A 15,963-nucleotide genomic window follows, 5' to 3' on the forward strand; every position below is an offset into this window, starting at 1 on the left:
ACTTGATGCATTGCACATAATCGTATGACTATTATTATTCATGTTTTATTGTATCATCATTGACTATTTGTGGAAATATAGGAGGAAACTGAGATTAAAATTACTATTTTAATATATAATAATAATTATAATACAAGATGACTATAGTAAATAAATAATAATCATAAAATGCGGTTGTTTTAAGAGTTTTGAGTGATACCAAAGAACAACTCACACGTCACTTAAATGACGACACGACAACTTAAGTTCTTGAAGGTGTTGTTACTATACTAATTAAGAAATCTTCAAAAAGAATGATTTAGGAATAGATTATCCACGACCACAAACGTCAAACGTCCCAGTGGTTTCATCCTCATAGATCATGTTCTATGATCATTGTATGTAGAATCTATCTGTCACATTTCATCCAGGTCTGTTAAGCCGTGATTGAGTGACCTGATAAAAACAGTCCGAGTTTTCTGAAATTTTCGCTTTAACATGAAATATTTTTAACCCTATAATTTCAATTCTTTTTTATTTCTAGTGCTGGTGTACTTAGGTAGTGTACGAAAAGGCGCATAAACAAATGATAATTTTATACTATATACTCGAAATTTACTTAGATGACTTTTTTACACAACAATAATGGCCGACTATGAATCAGAGACAATCAGTAGGGTTGAGAAGTTAACGGCGGGCATCGGAACGATATCAAGTAGGTATCGTTATAACTGAAATACCTAAACTAAAATATCCGTTACTATACTACGTTATCTTAAAAGGGAACGTATAGTAACGTTTTTCGGTTGTGTGCATTTTAAGAAATTAAATATCACGTGTCACAAACGGTGAACGGTGCACGGTTTATGCCTATGGGTACGCGTGGTTAAGAAATGGGGTAATCTTTTTATTATTATTATTATTAATATACTTAAACAATACACATCACTATCTAGCCCCAAAGTAAGCATACAGAGTGGCTTGTGTTATGGGTGCTAAGATAGTTGATATTATAGTATTAATATACAATTATATACTACATATAAATATATAATGTATAAATACACTACATATACACTTATATAATGTATAAATACACACAGACACTTGAAAACACTCATGCTCATCACACAAATATTTTCTAGTTGTGGGAATCGAACCCACAGCCGTGAAAGCAGAAAGCAGGGTCACTACCAACTGCGCCACGCGGCCGTCTCTTTCTTTAATCTTTTGGGGACGTACTAACGTCCAAGATTTGCTTATACTTCAAAAAAGTGTGCACGTTCTGTCGTCGTAGTAGGTACGATATTCATGAGTACTAAATTGATTTGATCTAAGCATTTCAAGACTTCTCAGTCAACACACACAAACACACACTATACAAACGACACAATTGTATGAGTATTCGTTACAGAAAATCACTACTAACATAACATAAAACATACACAAAAGTTTTTGAATTTTTGGTTTGTTTGTCAACAGACCGCCGAACACGAACTAAAGAAAAAATAGCGTAGCGTCTAGCGAAAGGACCTAAAGTTTCAATATTTTAAAAATACCTATTAACCGCGCCGCGCGGCTTAGGTTAGAGAGATTATTTTCCTCGGCACCGGCGGCGGTCGGCAATACAACGTCGCGCAGTTTGTTTGTGACTTTGTATAGTCGTGACCTGCCTATTTGACCTCTTGGAAAACAATCGCGCGCATTTTGCAAATTAAATTTACGTTGCTAGTTTTTGTTAAAAATCTTGATTTGACGATTTTTATTAAAAATCATATTGAGATAGATGAAATAAGTACTTCTAAGCTGTAATTAGTTTAAAAAAACTGTAAAAAAAAATTCAATATCGTGAAAAGACCGACAAAAAATTTCAACGCTGAGAGACTCAGAATCATGTACTGAACCACTGGATTAAGTTTTCGTTAGCATGTCCCTTACACCCAGTATAGGTAACCGTATTTGAATAAACTAAAACTGTAGACTCTGCCCTGCATGTATATTTTTGAAATATGTAAAATAGTCAGAAAAAAAGTTAATTATTACGAAAATACTTATAGACCACAGCGTTTCCATGAAAAAATAAACTCATTTACCCTTCTTCATAATTATTACTCTACAGCTACAACTTTATGTTATCCATGCCAGTGTTTGAATAATGCTACTATTCGTAAGATATCTTTTACGCTATAGAATTGTTATGATCATAAGACATCTAAAGAAATTTCGAGTATACTTGAAATATCCGTTACTATAAGTTACCTATAATAATATTGTTATTAATGAATAGTTATAATGATAATTTGTGTCATTACCTACACTTTTCTTTTAAGAGTTTAGATTTCTATACACGTGGTGCTCTTGTAACAATAACAAAAGCAGGACCGCTGTTTACGACATGAGAATTATTTATTTATTGTTTTGTGTTTTTGTAAGCTGATACCATAACTGGCAATAAACATTGATTATATATGAATGCATTTCTTTGTAACAAACAATGGCTGTTGCGGTGTAAAGAGTTTATCAATGGAGAGCTTCTTAGGTACCTAAACTAATAAATATGCAACTTTCCTAGTATTTTTTTCATCAAATGTTTGATTTTGTATGAAATAAATAATACAACAAAGTATTTTAAATTTTTTAATCACTTTCAGAACTATCCGAATCTTCACTTGACTCCCCCACGTCTATAATAAAACTCTGGGTCGGTTTATCTGATGCAGCATCTAATAAACCTTCAAGCTGCATCATTGTTTCCTCTTCTTGTTTGATATGTTCTATACATTTAGACCATGACACCGTACCAATTTGACTCAGTCCTTCTTCGATTAAATCCTTTAATTCGTTGATTTTAAAAGTTTTATTGTTTCTCCCGACATAAGATTTTAGTTGTGCCCATATTAACTCTATTGGATTCAACTCACAGTGATATGGCGGAAGGCGTAATAAAATTACATTTTTGTGGGCTGCCATTACATCGATAGCTTTTTTATTATAATTATTTTTTTCAAACTTTGTCAGCAGTTGGGCTTTTATATCTTTTTCTTCATAGCTTATATTTTTACCTTTTAGCCACGTTTGTATATCTGCCTTCCGCCAACTCATATTGGGCACTCGCTCTACAAGTCGGGAGTGGTACGGCGCGTTATCAAGTACTATAACCGACCCTGGTTCCACTTTATTTAATATTTTCTCAAACCTGTAATGATCAAAATACATTCATTATAAATTTCTGTCAATAGGTTCAATTCAATTCATACATTAAGAGCGCGCAGCGCGTCGGTACGATATGGATAAAATTCGAAGCGCAAACGAGACGCCGAATTATGGCTTTCACGTGAGTGAAAAGCACGGAGCGATTGACGCGCGACGCAAATTTTATGACGTGAGCGCCAAAACCATTTTTACCTCATTACAAGTAAATTAAACAACATGGCCATGTTCAAGATATATACCTAATTTTCTGTACATAACAAAAATTTAAGAAAATAAGTTTGCTTTTCCTGAGATTGAAAGCAAAATGTGAGCAAAACATGTATTTTTCAAAAAAATAAACTATAGAGAAAAGTTTTACAAATTGTGTATTTTGTATAGTCATAACGAAGCTAACACTTTGAAATATCATTTACCTAAATATCAGGCTCCTAACTTTTCCAGAATCAACCACCAAATTACATATTGCACACTCTTAATGCTCATTAATATAATTTTATTACTATTTTTCTTGTTTTATTACTTACCACTTTTCAAAATTATGGGCATCCATTTCTCCATGGTAATCACCGTCACCTTTTTTCGCCTCAAATATCCACTGTCCGCCTTCTAAGAATCCTTCACTGCTTCCGATATGCGTAATTATCAACCTTTTGCCTTTTTGTGGGTTTTTTAGACCTGTCGACAGGCCATTCAAAAAGGCCTGCCGACTACTTTTTATGTCGAGGTCATTCCAAACATAATTTGATGTATGTCCTGAAAATTAATTATATAATGTCAAATGTATTAGGTATACAATAACTACTATTTTAGTTACTAAAATTAAACACGTGAATATTTTCTGTTGTATAAGAAACTAAAATTACCTTCGTTAAGCCAGGTCTCGTCTGTATAATATATTTTTCTATTTTGTTTGCGATAATCTCTTATTTTTTGTAAATATGTTCGTCGCCACACCATCAAATCTGGTCTATCCAATAATATACTTTTCCTAGTTCTTTTCATATACTTGAATTTTAGTTTTTTTAAAATCTTGGATACCGTGGAAGAACTAAATGATGGCAGATCTTCGTCATCATTTATTGCCATTGTGATTTTTTTTATTGTCGGCAATTCATTTCGAAAGAAAAATTGGTGTACTTTTCTCTTTATAGCAGACATTGTAAAATCGTCCAATTTGTCCACGATACTGTATTTTGGCGTAGACCGACTTGGTGAGGTAACTTCCCCTTTAATTTTGTATTCCTTTATTATTCTTTGTATTGTTTTTTCTGATGTCCCCATCATTTGTGCTGTCGCTTTTGTAATTTCTCCTTTTTCGGGGTATGTTGAAGAAGATCGCATGAGATGTTTATAAATATTAATAGATATCATTTTCTCGTTAGCGGTAAGGCCGCCACTATTTGGCCTCTTTTTCATGGGCGACATTAAAAATGACTCAGGGTCTGGTATTCTGTTCCGTTTTTTGGAGTGGGAAGGTCCGGGGCTTGGTTCAGAACCACTCATTTTTATAGGTACCTATAAAAGTAATATGGCTTAGCATTTCTCACAACACCACACAAACTTCGGAGATTTTATTGTTTGTTATTGTTATTACTAACTAGCTGGCCTGGTGAATTTCGTTCCACCGCTGCGATTTAGATAAACTGAGTTAAGCGTTTTCTATGAAAGCTCCCAGGCTTGACTTTTTCCGACTCTTCCAACAATTGGCGTATTGTTGGAAGAGTCGAAAAAAGTTTCGATCAATTTACACAAAATGTTAACAAACTATATATCAAAACCTCCCTCTTGAATCACTCTACATATTGGTGAAAACTGCATGGAAATCCGTACCTACAGTAGTTTTATTTACTACTAGTATTAAATAAACCTTACCTGATTCGTTAGAATCTTTAAACAAATAAAGGCCACAAACGAACGTAAACTTAACAAAAACTCAAACAAAATTAACGGACGCAAACAAAACAAATAACAAAACGAACAAAATGCAAACAAAACAAACAATTTACGATGAGATTTAAGCATTGACACGACTACACTGGACGCGATGACGAGCCAATGTGAGACTTTGTTGCTCGGAAGTCGAGTAGCCATGTCAAAAATCAAAAAGACAGTGATACCATTCTAAAAAAACGGTAGATTTTATATTATTTTATATAAGAAATTAAACCAGTTGCACTAGGTAAAATATGGTTTTGTACGCAGTACATTTTTGATTAGGTATTATTTGTCATATCTATGTTACCCTAGAACCCTGTTCAATAAAAGTAACAATGTCACTCTCTACAAACGTCTTTTGACGCTGTTTATCTGAAAGTACTGTAAAATTATACATAAAACACTGGACCACGATATTATTACACTATGCATTTTATTATATTTATTTTTATATTGCTATTATTAAATTATTACACTATGCATAATTAACAAAAAACATCTTTAATCACTCTTCCTATTGCTGAAACTGCATATCTATAAATGTACCTACTGTATGAAATATTAAACAATCAAGATCATCATTATTAATAATACGCACAGCAGAGCTGTGATCCTAAAAGCTGGTAAATAACAAAATTTTAACGTTATCGATACCAGTATTTGAATATCGCTTATACACTCGTAAGATATCTATAACACTATAGACGTGAGCATATTAATCGTATGTCAATAAATTCATTAAAAAAACAAATTTTTCAAATGAATTGATTAAACACAAAATCTATTTTCATCTTTAAAAATATCAACAATTCAGTTATTATAGAATCATTCATTATCTTATATCGATAAGGTAACACTCGATGTAATGTACCCATCCTTGCTTTTCATAGACAATCTAGCGTTACGAAATGTCAAATTGCCGTAATCGTAGTTAAGCTGTGCAAATTAATCTCGTTGTGATTTTGTTTTTCAGAAAATAAATGTGAATAAATCGTAAATTCGGTGTAGTTTTTGGTGTAATTCGTACTGTACGCGTATAATAAAGGATTTAGACACTTTGTTCTTTAGAAATTACGCATAACGTAAGTGAAATATGTGATTTTAGTGACAAGACGGGTTTGTTTTGTTCATTAGACTTCTAAGAAAATTTCGACCATAGATCGGTTACGTCCCTACAAAATCACCGCAAAAAGTGATCCGGCTACAAAACTGAGCGCACTCATGCACAATTATGTCTTTAATTCCATTATTTATGCATATATATTATACATATTATACACTTCCTGAAAACACAACTCGACATTGTAGACGATATTTAGGTATTATTTGTTTAAATTACGTTGGTTGTTGATCACAACTAACATTAAGAAGTAGAAATTTCCTCTTTTGAGCGCTTCATTTTTTCATGATCTAGTAAAACATCTAACAGTATTTAACATCATTGGCATAAACACGAAAAAAAATTAAGTTACACATAGCTACGATTAAGTTGCGATCACCCACCATTTCCGAGTTAACACGACCGGATTAATGATCCCACATCACGCCACGGGCTCGGTTGCCGCCTCAGACGAATTATCTTAGATATATGCATTCGTCACCTCACTAGACGTTATATGTAACAAAGTATAAGATCAACGATCTACTTAACGCGTTCATATAAACTGTTTCTATAGAATCGATCATTGTTGTAATCGTTTTCGTCGTATCGCCTGCCCCCCTAAAAATTACGGTCTGTATAGTTGAATCGCATAAAAACGGTCAAGAACTTCTAGTTGTTACATTTCATTTACAAGTATTTCTAATTTAATTAAATCTAATTTGTAAATAAAAACAACATTAAAAAAAACCGATTCTCCCGACGGAACTGCAAACCATCAATTAAGTGATCGTATATTCTGAGTCACGAGTCTCAGCGATGTGATTGTTAATCTGTGTAAAAATTACATGACATATTGCGAATCAAATTTATAATTGTATGTAGTGTAAGGACACTTATACATATTTATTGGTGTTAAATATTTTAGCATATCAGACGCCGCGCGGTTTCATATGCGTGGTTCCCGTTCCCGTAGGAATACGGGGTTAAAATATAGCCTATAGCGCTAGTGTTAGCTGCACTATAACCACACAACAGTGAAAAAATATTTCGAATCGGTTCAGTCATTTCAGTCTAATCAATGCAAACAAACAAACAATCAAATTTTTATCGCTGTATAACATTAGTATGTAGTAGATGTGTACGTTTACCTCGTCCCCTTAAAAAAACGACAAGACAACTTTTTTGGTGAAATATGGTGCAAGTCCATAGGTATGTAGTCTGAGGAAGCCGCATCAAAAACACGAGTATCTCTCCGAACACGCGCTGCTCCGGCCTTGAACCCACGAACTCTTGTCTTGATTGTTTATGACTCACGCAGATCGTTGTAGATAGTGCTGCATAGATTAAAATGTCGACATCTGAGGGCCATCACCTTTCTTTTATAATTGGTTTCTTCGTGTGCGAGTTTTACTACATCACAATAAAACTTTTTATTACCTCACGAAACCAATATAAGATCTTTATTTCCATGCTCTTATTGAACTTACCCTGTTAGTCTGTTTGGGTTAAAACCTACAAGCTACTAAAGGAAGTGATTCCAATTTTAATTCCTGCACCTGAACCGCTTCCTGACATTCAATTACGACTTCAATTTGAACGTTTGTCACTAACAAAAAAATTATAATAATAATTAACTAGGACTACGTAGTATGGGTGTGATTGCGCTATTTATACTCGTCGATGTAATATTCGCCTATGACAAGTTTTATTAGAATTTGAACTTTATTTCTATGGGATGCCAAAAATAAAATGCCACTAACAACGTAGTTGCTATGGAAATGAGATGTCACATCGCTGTAACTTTACAGAATGTAGGGACTGGTCTGTTGATGGAGACGGGCTTAGCGGTCTCCACAGCTAAACAAGATATACCCGTATAGGGCAGTATAGACCATTGCACTATCATTTAATAATAGAAGCAACAAAAATGTATTTTTTTATTATTAATTTATTGTAAAGAATATAAGCTTTACAATAAATTAATTGAAGCACCACCAATACATGTTCTCCTCTCCAGTTGCACGAAATGTACACCAGGCAGAGGATGCGCAATAGTCCAATAATCGTAGGTACTCACTGATTTCAGTCCAATCGGATAACTATTTGTAATCTTACTTTAGAATTTATTATAATGACTTTTCCGAGTTTACCAGTAGTAACAAAGTACCTGCTGCAGTCTCTACAGTAGGATATGAACAAATATTAAACAGCGCACCTTTGAAGTTAAACATTTGCCTGCCTTGCCTTACCGTATGTTACTGCGAGTCTAGACAGCCGCAGACGAGACGTATTTTGCGGCAATTTGTTAAACTACACATTCGTACTGTTCCATTTTAGATCTTATGCAACGGTGATAAGAATCTCCGAAGAACCTCCGATAGTCTACGTAGGCGAGCTTCGGTGGACGGCACTATTGATCTTGGTTACTAAGTTACGGTGACTCATGCTTGAATAGTTTTCTTGACTTTCTGCGCGTTGTTCTTTATCTACATTCTAGACCTTTGATACACGCGCATTTCAGATTAGCAGACGTCCCGCGGTATCACCCGCGTACTTCCCGGTCTCGTGAGCGTGATAAAATATAGCCTATGACACTCACTTCTAGTAGTAAAAAACCAAATCGGTTCAGTATATCCAGAGACTAGCTGACGCCGTGCGGTTTCACCCGCGTGATTCCCGTTTTCGTAGGAATATGTGGTTAATATATAGCCTTCCTCGATAAATGGGCTATCTAACACTGAAAGAATTTTTCAAATCGGACCAGTAGCTCCTGAGATTAGCGCGTTCAATCAAACAAACAAACATAACTCTTCAGCTTTATAATATTAGTATAGATTTAAGTAATAGGTAAGTCACCTATCGCCTTGACACGCCATTTCAGATACTTGCAAATACAATTAACAAACGACAGACATAATTATAGCTCTAGTTATATGACCCCATATGGTATAGACTTACTACTTTTAAGCAACTACAGTAAATTAAGTATGATACCCGTATATTTCTCAAACTACGGTTCATTCTTTTTGAAGCACGGATTCCCAGAGATACCAACCAATTAAGAAACATTATTTCTTTTCAAAACAAAAATATGCATTTACTGTAAAAACAAAGTTACAGTCCAGTGTAAAACATCAAAAGGAAGCACTTAAGACAGGAATTACTGCTTTTAATCAATGAATAACAAATGCCGAAAATAGATACAAAGCAATTAATGTCACCGTCGCCCTACAAGGACTGCGGCGTGTCAGGGGACCGGAAGACATAAATATAAGAACAATGCATCGGGCGGAAGGTGCTCGAGCTTTACGCACTTTGCCGTTATTGTGAGACAAGTTGACAAGTGCGTTGAACTGATGTAATTATCTAGTACGATCTGGGCCACCGGCAAATTCTTTAAGTGAAACTTTAAATAAGGCAAGTTGGGCAATTTTGGGGAAAAAAGCATTGTAATCGCGTAATTATCATGCTCAGTAAGATAATTATGAAGTTTCAACTGGAATGGCGTCCCTGCACCGGAAAGCGCAGTGTTGGTCGACCTCCTACTAGGTGGACGACATCAAGTTTCCTAATGGTATTATGAGTATATAACAGCGGCGAAGAGTCCGTACAGGCCGATTCCTGCCGGGTTATCCTTTAAAATTCCATACATGCATATTCATTATTGTAATGAATATATATGTATGGATGTATGAGAAACCGTGGTTTGTATCAAGTGGTGTGAATTTCCTTATCTTAGGGACGGCTTGCCCTTGTCAAAATTCCATCTTTCGTTACTGGTATATAATATAGATTAAGGGGAGCCGATCGATGCAGGCGGAAGACTGTGTTATTTGGAAGTTCATAACAACAAGTCTAAGTCCAGAAGAGGACGTCCATTTTCTGATAGTGAATATTATCAATGATGACTGAAAATTTATAGTTTTATAAATTTTAACGCAATCCCCATTTAAGTAAGAGTAATTTTATAAAATTTAACTTTGTTTAATTTTAGGGACATAATCAAAAATTATAAGTCCTCCTACCCCTCTCAACGATTATTTTTTTTCGACCACAAGTGAATAACACAGAGAATTTTACATTAAAGCAATTCAAGACTTAAAATAATAACATGGTGTAACATTTGCAACGAGCTTGTTACACTACGGGGTGTGCTAAAAATGCGTATATCGTTCTCGTCGCTAACATAGTGCTCCGTACGTAGTCAACGTAGTCACTGACCGACCTCTGACATGTAAATTAACGTATTCGTCGTAAAACTCTAGACTAGAACCACGGCACGCAGCACGCTATACGTAATGTGATTGTTCACTTTGCAACGCGTCATAGATCTGTATTTTCTGTACAAACGAGGGAGACCTTCAGTGGCAAACAACATTTCATAGATGTAAAATTGTTACATCCAAAATAATTCGTGCTGCAATGGCCCTCTTCACAGGACAGTGGCATCAACTATATTTAAATTCCAGTTTAGGTTTAATTAGAAATTTCACTTTTTCAATCGGCTGAGGTTTCCTTTGACAACAACCGTGCTTAGTTACCTAAACTATACTACTCGTACTTCAAGCAAATTCACTATCTTTGACGTATTCTACTACTAGCTACTCGTAGTTGACATATACGCAATTGAGATTGTATATAACAAATGTCATCCGGTGCCTACTGGTGGACAATGGCGTGCACTCCATAGATGCAAAAATGCATTGTCTACTCTGAGGTTTTAATACATATAAGCCTGTGTTGGAGAGGAAATTATTCTTTTTTTACGTAAAATGCCTACCCTAGTCAAACTCTTCGTGCACCGCTGGTGGATATCATACAATATGTAGATAACATTTTGTCAATTGATTTGGTTTGATTTTGTCAACCTATTAATAGGTTGATAATAAAGACCAAAATAGTGAATAGGCCAGCTGGTACAGTTATAGAGATCTAGCGTTCCGATACGTTGACTTGTCATTGCTTTTTTATCGGCGCGTTTTTCTATCAATTTCTCATTCGATAAAATTAATGACTAACTGACGCTTGAAACAATCGCCTTTATCGTCTGGATACACGATAGATTAATAGATGCTATTAAATTGTAAACCTTTGGGTTTGTTATCGCTGAAATCTGTCTTCCGGTGGTCGATTTATATAGACATGATGTTTTAAAAACGATGGTTGTTAGACACACTTTAATATTGGTAGTAAGGTACAACTTAAGGAGCTAGGGGCTTTTTTCCTTTTCATTTTTAATCTTTTTAAAAATTTAAAAATCTCAGAGGTTATCAAGTCTGTGCATAGTTTTTTAAGATATTTGCATTATTTAAATAACGGTACTTGATTTTTTTTTAATCATCTACACTGACGTATTGTTCCGAATGGAATGAGACCTTTGTGACTTTACCAGTCACAAAGGTCTCAATCCATTCGAAAAAAAAGTTGAGGAAAAGAACACTTGTGAATCAGACTAATATTACCCACACATTTACTAACAGGATCAGTTAGATAAAAGCTAGTAGGCCTACACGGAGTAAACAGTTTAATGAATTATGTAGGTACTTTTGCGTGTCAGAAAGCGCATACCTACATGTTAAGGCGCATTTTCACTAAGCGACATGTCGCAGATACTTATCGCTCGACATTCATGTAGTTGTCCCTGCAAAAGTTGTAGGACAATATAGAGTATCAACTAGCGACATGTTGGCACGACCCGTAAAGGTAGAATTCGGTTCTTGACAACGGCGACCTGCGACCGCGACCGGGTCGTACGACCCACTGCTTAGTATGAATTTAATTTACTATAGCTATAAATAACTATATATAAATAACTAACTATAGCTGTATATAGCTGGCTATAACTGTTACATGGAGCACTAAACAAAGGCGGTCGCGCGACATGGTCTTGGGATTTGTTTAGTGCTCCATATAAATTTATACTTCGCGGTCGCGGTCGCCAAGAACCGAATGCTACCTTAAACGTCGCTTAGGACGTCAGGCGACACCGCGCGGGTCATGTGCATTTCGTTCGAGCGACAGAGTCGCGCGACAAATGTCCCCTAATGAAAATGCGGCTTACCGTTCGGAAAGGAAAAGACGTGAAGCCGCTCACAGTACTTCTTTGTTACACTGCGTGCGATTCAAGGCCAGTTTCACTCTCAAACAAAAGTATTGTTAAATGGGAAATGTATGCCACTTTATTTATTACAAGAGCTCACTTACGTAGGGCTGAAGTACAAAAGAAATTGCGACTAAAGCTAAAAACAATGACGCATTTCAGCATATTTACACTTTAATATTGAGAAATTCTCTTTATTTACCTTTAGTGACTAACCGATCTACATGTTTTTTTTTTAAATTGATGAAGTCATGAGTATACCCTATAGAGTTTATTGACCTTCATTGACTTTTGACTGCAAGTTCTTCAACCTCTCTAAGCTACGCGACATTGGCAAAGTAAATTACTAAATTGTGCTGTCTTGGCAAAATCAAAAGCCTTTTTTTTAATTAGTTAGTAGTAGGATTCGTAGGTTTACAACCGACTTTAAATACTTTACAATATTCTCACATCTACCTGTGCCCTGAACAAATACACATTAAATATTTTTAAAGAAAAACGGCAAAAAAGACATACGACTAACTGAGGTCCATTGCGGCAGTACAACTAACTGAGGTCTTTAAACCGCTTTAATTTATTCCAAGTGCGTACGCTTTACAGTCACAAGAAATAATTAACCAAGTGAAAGAAAACAATTAAGGCTCACACCTTTTTAGATAATGGATTTTTTTTTACTTAACACCCTTTGTGATATGTAAATGTGACCAGCCCAGGTAGTTAGTTAGATAAGTAACTGTATACTTAAAGTGTTTTTCAGATAGCATGGGTACGGTGACAGTCGCCTGTATGATGTTCATAACACGTGCTATTATCGTGTATTGTGTAGTTCCCGTTCCCGTGAGAATATGGGGATAAAATATACCCAGTGACACTTACAAATAACGTGGCTTTCAAGTGCTAAAAGAACTTTCAAAATCGGTTGTCGGTAGTCGTTAGATCCAGAGATTACCCCCTACAATACCACAAAAATAGATTGAGCCTTCTTTATCAAAGCTATTCTATCTTCTTACTACGGTACTTACACTTCATAGATACAAAAAAGCACTGCCTACCCTAAGGACTTGATACAAATTGTTGGACCACAGAATACGTAGTCGGACAAGGAATTTTCCAATTTTTACTTATAATGCATACTAAATAGTTAAAACCCTTAGGCACGCCACTGCACGTTTTATTATTGAAATAAACATGAAACAAGAAAATGATGGGGCCGTAGATCCATTATAACATACCACCGCTATTGAGAAAGAAATGTAACTATGTGGGCGTAGTCGGTAGGCACAGTACAATGATCGAGTGTTTTCTGTTTCTAATACCGGAGACATTATAATGGCATAGAAATCTGGAACGTAAAAAACAAATTCCTTATGTTTGGGTACTGTTGGTTTTAAAAGCGATGTACCTATATACTTCAAGATCTTCAACCACGTTGGTGTAGTAACCTGTGCAACATTTTTTTTTGTTTTTCTGATTGTGTAAGTGTAGTAGGGTAGGGTAGGGTCCTTAATGAGACCTCAGCGGCGTCACCAGGGGTTTTGAGCGAGCGCAGCAGCATCGCCTAATGGGGCCCGCATAATCTATACCAAAGGCTATAAGATGTACCAAATATACTAAAGATACAAATACTTATTTCGGATATATTAAGTATATATATATTATTATATTTCTTGTACTTACAATCATAGCTTAGATAGAACACGGACGCGGAACAATTTGTTAAACGTATTAAAGCATTATGAAACACTTATCAAAGAATTGTCAATTTATTTTTTGATTACAGTGTTAATCAATTACTATCAAGGTCCATAACGGTTACGTATATTTAAAGGAAACTCATATTTATGCGCTAGAGTTACCCAATATGTTTTGAACTACATTTTGTGTGAAGAAGTAGAACAGAAGAGTTTCAGATTTCAGTAAGCCTAAATGGAATGTGCGGAATTAAAGAGTTTTTCAAACAGCATGGTTACGGTGACAGTCGCCTGTATGACATTTATAATACGACTTAATAACGTGAATCGCGGCAAACTTTCAAGTCTGACACGAACTGTCACCCGCACCATCTTACATGAAACGAAGATTAGCCTGATTTTAATTTTGTTTGTGAAATGCATATTACGTTAATTTGTGATTACTGAAACTTTCTGCTGCTCTTTTGGGTATTCCTAACTTATTTATATTTGCGAGGAAACGAAGACAGAATTATATTCCTTGGTATTAAAAGCAACTTATATTAAACGAGCCGACATCCCGCAGTTTCACTCACTTACTTCCCGTTCTCGTGGGAATATACCGAGACAAAATATACACTTTTACACTCACAAATAACGTAACTTTCTATTGGTGAAAGAATTTTTAAAATCGGTTTAGTAGTTCCAGACATAACATATGAGTAAAGTACTCAACCGCACAAACACACAAACATTACTTCTTTATAGTACCTATTAAACGTAGTATGGATAACAAGGCTTGTGTCTTTTGTATTATCAGTTAGTTATCCCTTGTACTTAACCTGTTAAGTGCTATATATCGTGACACATAAACATGACGTTTAAGACGTTGTCACTCTATGGACAAGGCTCGAGAAGCAAAATAATACACACATTATAAATGCCAACGAACTTATTACTTCCTCTATAGGTCGTTAAACGTTTAACCGTCGGACTGAAGTGTTCTTTTTGGAAAATATTTACGTTTACAATACAGTGTAGTAAGTATATAATATATACATGAAATTATACTACTATTAAACATATCATAATTAGTTGAAGAAATTCGTGAACCGACATAAAAAATGTGTACGAGTACTCTAGTACAGTCGAACATAGAACATCCCCCTTTCTTGAAGTCGCTTAACTACATATGAATCTGTATAATACATAACATAATCTATACTAATATTATAAAGCTGAAGAGATTATTTGTTTGAACGCGCTAATCTCAGGAACTACTGGTCCGATTTGACACATTCTTTCTGTATAGATAGCCCATTTATCGAGGAAGGCTATAGGCCGCTATAGGAAGGCTATAGGCCGCTAATATAGGGGATAATAGGAAGGCTATTATCCCCGTATTCCTACAGGAACAGGAGCCACGTGGGCGAAACCGCGCGGCGACAGTTAGTGTATTATAAAGATTTACGTAGATTAAACAAGTAAAAACTGTTTATGTAAAATATGACATACTTAAGTAGGTAGTTAGTATTTTTTACCAAATTAATATACTAAAGGATAAACGTAGAATACTTTTGTCCTGGTTACGTAAGTAAGTAAAAATATTTTAAACGGCCTTTTATGCAATTTTATTAACATAATTAAATATATTTTATTAATGTTGAGCTTAGAAAAATTTACTTTCATTCACTAGATTTTCATTGAGATCGTAAGCAGAAAGTCTTAAGGAAAACCAAATTCCACGCAAACTATGTCCCTGACGCCATCATGCATGATCTTCGCATGTCCTCGCATATGAAAATCGCATAATTTACATTTCAGTCAGGGAAATTCAGTCTAAAGAAGATGCTTCTCTTTTACAACATACTATGCATTCACGCGTTTGAATAGGTAGCTTGAATGGAAAGTATAAGTTTTAATATTACTGGCGCCCTCAGACTAATTCCTATACGACCTGCCTC

At 35.1% G+C, this 15,963-nt stretch overlaps 2 protein-coding genes across 3 annotated transcripts in view; both read right to left on the reverse strand.

Moving 5' to 3' along the window:
* Positions 1 to 15,963, reverse strand: part of LOC112045305 (microtubule-actin cross-linking factor 1) — a 301,412-nt gene that overhangs the window by 275,992 nt on the left and 9,457 nt on the right. The gene's annotated exons all lie outside the window — the stretch shown is intronic.
* LOC112045306 (uncharacterized) lies at positions 488 to 6,387 on the reverse strand. Of its 2 annotated transcripts, XM_024081436.2 has the most exons (4): positions 5,065 to 6,387; positions 4,056 to 4,707; positions 3,717 to 3,945; positions 488 to 3,175 (listed from the first exon to the last, which is right to left on the reverse strand). In XM_024081436.2, exons 1-4 carry the CDS (start codon positions 5,281 to 5,283, stop codon positions 2,617 to 2,619), a joined length of 1,659 nt encoding a protein of 552 aa, XP_023937204.1. In that variant the 5' UTR covers positions 5,284 to 6,387; the 3' UTR covers positions 488 to 2,616. The 2 variants fall into 2 exon arrangements, with proteins under 2 accessions (XP_023937204.1, XP_023937205.1); XM_024081437.2 differs by having other exon boundaries at positions 4,056 to 6,387.

This window comes from Bicyclus anynana, chromosome 2, assembly GCF_947172395.1.
Source record: "Bicyclus anynana chromosome 2, ilBicAnyn1.1, whole genome shotgun sequence".
NCBI lineage: Eukaryota > Metazoa > Arthropoda > Insecta > Lepidoptera > Nymphalidae > Bicyclus > Bicyclus anynana.

Coding starts and splice junctions, on each gene's coding strand:
- LOC112045306 (XM_024081436.2), bottom strand. CDS start 5,283: ATGGCTACTCGACTTCCGAGCAACAAAGTCTCACATTGGCTCGTCATC. Junction 3,946..4,055: donor CGAGACCTGGCTTAACGAAG/GTAATTTTAGTT, acceptor ATTAATTTTCAG/GACATACATCAAATTATGTT. Junction 3,176..3,716: donor GCCCATAATTTTGAAAAGTG/GTAAGTAATAAA, acceptor TGATCATTACAG/GTTTGAGAAAATATTAAATA.